Source organism: Dioscorea cayenensis, chromosome 20 (genome assembly GCF_009730915.1).
Source record: "Dioscorea cayenensis subsp. rotundata cultivar TDr96_F1 chromosome 20, TDr96_F1_v2_PseudoChromosome.rev07_lg8_w22 25.fasta, whole genome shotgun sequence".
In the NCBI taxonomy this organism is placed as follows: Eukaryota; Viridiplantae; Streptophyta; class Magnoliopsida; order Dioscoreales; family Dioscoreaceae; genus Dioscorea; species Dioscorea cayenensis.
The window spans coordinates 29,520,315-29,527,618 of record NC_052490.1 but is presented as its reverse complement, the minus strand read 5'-3'; the positions used below and the strand labels follow the sequence as shown (position 1 = coordinate 29,527,618).

The 7,304-nt window shown below is 27.2% G+C and overlaps 1 protein-coding gene across 1 annotated transcript; it reads right to left on the bottom strand.

Annotated features, from left to right (window-relative positions):
- Positions 1 to 660: 660 nt before the first annotated feature.
- On the bottom strand, positions 661 to 1,008 carry LOC120251408 (monothiol glutaredoxin-S5-like). The gene has a single exon (XM_039259934.1). It carries the CDS (start codon positions 1,006 to 1,008, stop codon positions 661 to 663), a length of 348 nt encoding a protein of 115 aa, XP_039115868.1.
- Positions 1,009 to 7,304: the final 6,296 nt, after the last annotated feature.

Genomic DNA, 7,304 nt, shown 5'->3' with positions numbered 1-7,304 from the left:
ACAACCAATTTATTAAATAAAGAAAGTACAACATAAACTAATAATAAAAAAACACTCAAAAGATAAAAACCTAAAACAATAAAAAAGACCAAACAAAAGATATTACAATCATAAAAAACAATACTCTTACCATAAACATACACACAAAAGCAAAAGGAAAACAAATAAACAAAAAATAAAAACATTAACTAAGTCCACATCCTGATAGGAAATGCCGTCAACAGAAGGAAGTGTATACTGTGCTTGATAGAGACATCTGAGAAGCATTAATCCAAGTTATTATCTGCATAAATTCAAGCAATAACAATATAAATAATTTTATTAATACTTCACAAAAAAAAACACACCCTGAAAAAAAGAAAAAATACAAAAAGGATTACACCATTGTTACTTTAGCACTTAAACCATATGTATAACAAATTTGAATATCTTTGTATGAACTTTATACTAAAGTTTGAATAGAAATATATATATATATATAACGAAACCATAAAAACTAGAAGAACATAGAGTGTTAGAGAGAGAGAGAGAGAGAGAGAGAGAGAGAGAGAAGAAATAAAATAATGATAACACAGAGAAGAGAGAACAATTAAAACAATACATACATTATATAAATTATGTTAATTATAATTATGAAATAGGAAAAATATAACAAACCACTCAGAGCCAAATAGCACCAGCTTCTTTCAACATAGGAATAAGCTTGCCAGTGACATGAATAGCTATGAGTCGATCCAAACCCCCAACCAGTTTTCCCCCAATAAATATCACTGGAAACAACGGTGCAGCCAAAATCTTATCATCTCCTCTGAGGGTCCTTCCAAGGATACGCATGAATGTCATCCTCACTACAAACTCTTCACTAACTTCATGCATTGTTGGATAAGCTTTCAATTTTTCCAACAATCTCTGAGCAGCGTAATTCATGTGACAACCTCTTCTACCTACAATCACCACCATACTTCTCTCGACAATTGGTATCAAACCTTCCTCTTTGATTGCTACCATCAGTAATTGCTCCATCACAATCTCTCACTCTCAAATAGTCTCAAATTTAACATAGCATGTTCTTCCCACCATATTCATTATATAATATAATATTAGATCTTTTTAGATATAAAATAAATTATTTATATATATCATAAATATACACTGACATTACCTATATGTTATTTGTATTTATTCTCTTCACCCATAAAACTACTGAAAATACATGGAAGACTAATCTTAACAAAATCTTACAAATGTAAAGACAATTAACAAATTAAATCCTCCAAAATATCTTTTAGATAACAATAAAAACATATACAGAAATGTACAAATACTTATTATATCATGAAATATTTTAAAAATAATATATCATATATAACAATATTAATAATATCAATAATAACAATCATATAGCAATTATTCACAAAAACACAATTTAGATTATTTCACTATCATAATATTATCTCACTCATATATTCTATCTCTGTCATCCACATCAATTAAACTAAGAAAATCTAAACCTGAATCCTAATTCCTCCCAAAAGAATTAATGCCGCATTTAAAGAAAACATCCTATCAACAGATACGAATCAAGCTAAGCGATTCTACACCTAGAGCTAAAACTATATAATATATATTATACTATAAAAATAATATTATCTCAGTTAGGCATTGTACTGCTTTCGTCTGTATATAAACAAAAAGATATGATTGAAACTTTTTTTAATAAGAAAAACAAATCCTGTCAAAAGATACAAATCAAACTAGCAAAAGTTAACCCTATAGCCTAGGAAAGCGACTCGCCAAAGAAAAAAAGAGGAGAGTGGGAGAGAAGATGAGAGATCCAGCCGTTGATTACAGTGGCTAGGGTTTGAAAAAAAAAAAGAAGGAAAGCTCTTTCAATCATAATAAGACATTTCTCTTCTAATCATAACAAAACAAATGTCCATCAAACAAAAGCTTAATATATATATATATTGGAGTAAAAAGTAAAAAGAAAGCTCTCTCAATCATAGCAGGACATGTAACTTGCATCCATAACAGAACAAATATCCATCAAAGTAAAACTTCAAGAATAGAAAAATATAATAATAATCTAACTTTGCTTAATTTAAATCATTATATATCACCTTAAACATAATATATGCCTTAAATATAAAAAAATACTAAAGCATAAAAAATACATAGTCATTTTTATCAAGCTTAACATTTTTTAATTAACTACTACAATGTTTGTCAATCTCCAGCTATTAATCATTTGTTTTTATCTTCTAAACATTTCACAAAGTTTGACATTCCTTTAACTTTATATTGTTTCAATTATGTCAATAATTGACATGACACAACAAGATAAGACCTTTAATAATGTATATGTATTAATTTATTCTCAATAAAGCTAAACCGTGTTCTCCACATATAATGGATGATATCCATTCAAATTGTTAGTGTTTCAACCCAACCAAAGAAAAACTAAAAAGAAAAATGGAGGAAGAAAAGAAAAGCACTGCATCCAAGTTCAAATCGATCTGTGTTTTTTGCGGTAGTAGTACAGGAAAGAAAAAAAGTTACCAAGATGCTGCTATAAATCTTGGCAAAGAACTGGTTTGGTTTCTATCTACATAGTTATTATTATTTATCTTACAATTCTCCTCCTTCCTTTTTCCTCTTCTCAATTTTTCTTCTTAAAATATGAGTAAATTCTTAAACACCGATGAAATATTTTGCCAAATGTTACCATTGTCAGGTGTTGAAGAACATTGATTTGGTATATGGAGGAGGAAGTATTGGATTAATGGGTTTGATTTCCCAGATCTGTATTTAATGGTGGTAGAAATGTTATAGGGTATGGATCTCTTTTTCCCCAAACATTTTTCCAAAAAATACCTTCATTTATTTAATGAAAAATTTGCTAAAGTTATTAACGAAAATCTTTTTATCCGTGTATTTAGTGTCATTCCAAAAAGCTCTAATGGGTAGAGAGGTATGACAATAAATTGTTTCATTTTTCTTCCATTATTTTTTATGTGTATATTTTTTTCATGCCCTTTAATGAAAAAACATATCCCTGCAATTGTCCATACATATGAAAACATATTATACAATACTATATTTGTATGTAATTTTCCATTTTTTTCCATTTTGAATTTCGGGATAACTCGGTGTCACTGTCGGAGAAGTAAAAAAATGGTTATAGACATGCACCATAGGAAAAGCGGAGATGGGCAACTATGTCGATGCCTTTTATTGCTTTTGCCAGGGTTAGTATATAAATTGCATTTATTATCACATAATATCACATATAATGAAAACTCATTTTCTTTTAGTTTTGTATATCGAATATATATTAATGCTTGCAGCTCAAACTTTCAATGAAAAAAATATAATGAAAAATACACTTTTCCTCATGTGGATCACTAAAAAAATACGCATAAACTAAGTTCTATAAAAATTTGTATTATATATCCATTTGCAAAGCTTACTAATAGTTAACATAGAACACTCGATCTATAATTGATAACATTTTCAAAAAATACTTTAATTTTGTTACCACTCTTTTTATCACTCATTATACTTAAAAATTCATATATTCTCTAATTGATTATTATATCTACTTTCTTCCATAGATAACTATAAATACAAAAAAATAAAAATTACTAATTTAAGTATATTGTCTTTAATATTCGGGAGGTTATGGAACTCTTGAAGAACTTTTTGAAGTAATTAGTCAGGCACAATTAGGCATACATAACAAACCGGTAATTTGATCTCAATTTCTATATACACACATGAAATTATAAAAAGATGATACATAACTTACTTATACTTTTTCCGATTGGTTTGTTAAATGTTGATGGATATTATAACTCGCTACTTTCATTCATCGACAAAAGTTCTAGAAGAAGGGTTCATCAACCTAGTCTGCACTGGCAGATCATCATTTCTTCTTCAAATGCAAAGGAATTAATTGAAAAACCTCAAGTAATAATTATAAAATTTTGAATACTATTTATAATATGTTCCTTTTCAATCATTATTATTGATTATTTTTAAATTATGATTACTGTGAATATTCCTCGCATTCATCTCCCAAAAATCCCATCTTTAGGCACTCGATTGATCTCAACCTTCCCGCTCGCATGGATGACAACGTTGAACACTCCAATCGCTTCGATACACATCCATAATACAACCATGCATGGGATGAAGTTATTTCACTTTTTTTCCCCTTTTCTCGCTTTTTATAGTTGAAGATGAGAACTTTGAACAACAACATTACTCTTAAATTACATATTTATGTAATGATAAAGTCAGAACAAATTCTCTTGAATGACGAAAGATGCTCAGATATATATATATATATTAGATATGTATCTTATTTCAATTTTTATAACAAAAAAAGAAAAACTAAATAAAAATCCTTAATACTTAAAAATTATTTTTCCTTTCAAAAACATCGAAATGAAATCATTTTCATTATTTAATAAATAATATAACATATTCCGTAAATATATTTCAACCTTCACATCTTCATGAATATACTTCATATCGAAACGACACTAACAAATTTTCCAAAATTTATACTATCTTTGAATCTTCCTTTTAGATATGATTAACCGCAGTATAGCGCGTGTGATATAAATCTCAGCTATTATTATTATTATTATTATTGCAGGTCCTTGCTGTCCCCTTTTCCCTTTCCTTTTCACTACTTCACTTACCCCCACTTCCATTCCTAATTATTAATTCATCTCACTTTCATTCACTTACACACACTTCCAACTTTAGTTTTCTGTAGAAAAAGATAGATATCAATATATATATATATATATAAACAGACAGACAGGGTGAGAGGAAGAGGACTCCAGCTATCTTCCTCACATGAGCTCCAATGGGAGTTAGGCACATATTTCTTCTTCTTCTTCTTCTTTTTTTTTTTTTTAATTTATTTACATGTTAAGATTTAAAGCAATTAATCACCATGAAATGCGGGCACTAACTTTATATGATTATTAAGGGTCAAAAGAAATAAATTCAATCAGTTTTATCATCTATATTTGTTTAATAGTTTTTTTTTTAATTTTTAACAAATATAATATATATATATATATGAGCATTTTAATTATATAAAAATGCTCATATATATAGAGTAAGAGGTGATTGGTGTAAAATGAAAAATTGTTAGCATGTTTATCATCACTATTTTTTTAAACCACTTCATTTTTTTAAGCTTATTAAAAGAAATTGCTAGTATTAATTAATTAATTAATTAATAATTATTTTTTTTGGTGCACTATGATGCTAACAACCATTCAAGATGAGAAGGCATGGTGAAGCCTCTCATTAGCCATAATTAACTTACTATTATTCCTTGTTTATAACTAGGCTCATAATCACCATATTCTAGACTTTCATGCTATATTTATTATTATTTTTAATTACAACCCATAATAATAATGAAAAATAAATAAATAAATAAATAATATGTTAAATACAACCAGACAAATATTGGATACATCATTATGATGAATGGTGTGGATATATTATTATTGATATTTATCTGCTAAGTTAGTGTATGCATAGATAAGACCTGATTTTTGAAATCAATAAAAATTTAAAATAATTTTTTTAAAAATAGGAATATATATATAAGCATATTATTTGTCCATTATTCAATATCTTTACCTTTCAAACAACTTATTTAGGAAAATATTCCCTCTTAATTTTTTTTAATGAATAGAGCCCATTCATTTACAACTCAAGACATCTAGACAAGATAATTTAATTCATTTCAAACCATTTTTATAAATTAAAAAATATATATATATATATAATATAAAAAGATCTCAAATGGAAACATAATCCCATCTCTTTCTCCTCTCTCACCTGAATACATAAAATTAAAGCAATATTATTATATCTTGTCCTTTTTGCCCTGCCTCCCATTCCTTTCCAGCAATGTTCCTTCCCACGTGCGGCACTACCCCCTTTTTTTCTTTTTCTTTTTTTTTTTAATTAAATTTTTTAATATCTTAAATTTCTTATCACAATATAAAAGAAAATTATCTTAAAAAATTAAATAATAATTTTTGTTGATAATTAAGAAAAGGGACTACGTGGAGTTTGTAAAAGGTCTGAGACATGCCGGTTATTTAGCAAAATTAGATTGATTTGATTTTTGATTTGATCTAATTTAATTTATGTTAAATTAAATTAAAAATAAGGGGGTTCTTTTTTTTGTGATAAATATTTTTTGGTATGTGTTTTTGTGATTAAAATAAGTGGTAGGGGAGTGTCACATCAGAATACAAATTGATGCCTTGATTAATAAAACAGTGTTTGTCGGCATTCACTGTTTGTCTTTGAGTTCCTCGTCCTTTTTATTCCCTACACTTCCTCATTTCCCATCAAACAATATTTGCACATTTTTTTATTTTTCTAGAATTTTTTTTCATATAAAATTTTTCCAAAATTATTATTATTATTTTAAAAAGCTTTTTTTTCCCCTATATAAAACACTAAATTAACTAGCCAAAAAAATTATGATAATTAAAAAAAATAAAATAGGTTAAGAGGATTCTCATCTCAATGGTGAGTGGCCCGGCACATGGTTAAAACCTAGCGCCCGTAAATACTAAACAATATTAAGTCTCAATGTGATTCAGAATTATATTTATCACCCCTCTAAAATTATATAGTAAAGAAATTTATCATTGTGGAGTATATATATATATCATTTTAAATGCATGTGACAAGCCCTAATTGTCACATATATTAACTCACCCTATAAGATAAATCCTTAAATGGTCGTTAAGTTATTGTGATTGGTACATCTTTATTTTGCATGTCCTTGGTGGTGTTTGTTGCAAAAACCGTGCTTTACAAGCTCTAATTGCCCTGTTAGCTGACCTCACATGGTAAATTTTTAAAGAGTCGTAATACCCTTGCAACTGGTACATCTCTAACATATATGTTCCTGGACAATGCTTATCACCTTTGGGAAAAAAAAAGGGTTAATGGACCTTAGAAAATAAAAATTGGCATAGATCCTAAAATTTCACTTCTATTAATTTGAAAAATTATGTTGTACAGTTTCCTCTGTGTCTTGGGTGTAAAATAATCTATTACATTGAAATTTTTTTAAATAAAAAATAAAAATGTTTTGGTTAAATACAGTAAAATATTTTCTAGCTAAATAATTATAATAGTAAAATAGTCATAGTTAAATAAAAAAAATGTTTTCATTGTTTTTAAGATATATATTTAAATTATCTTCTAAAACTATATTAAAAATCATTTTAAATGAAATTTGAACA

Excerpts from the sequence above, each read along its gene's own strand:
- LOC120251408 (XM_039259934.1), bottom strand. The coding sequence starts at position 1,008 with ATGGTAGCAATCAAAGAGGAAGGTTTGATACCAATTGTCGAGAGAAGT.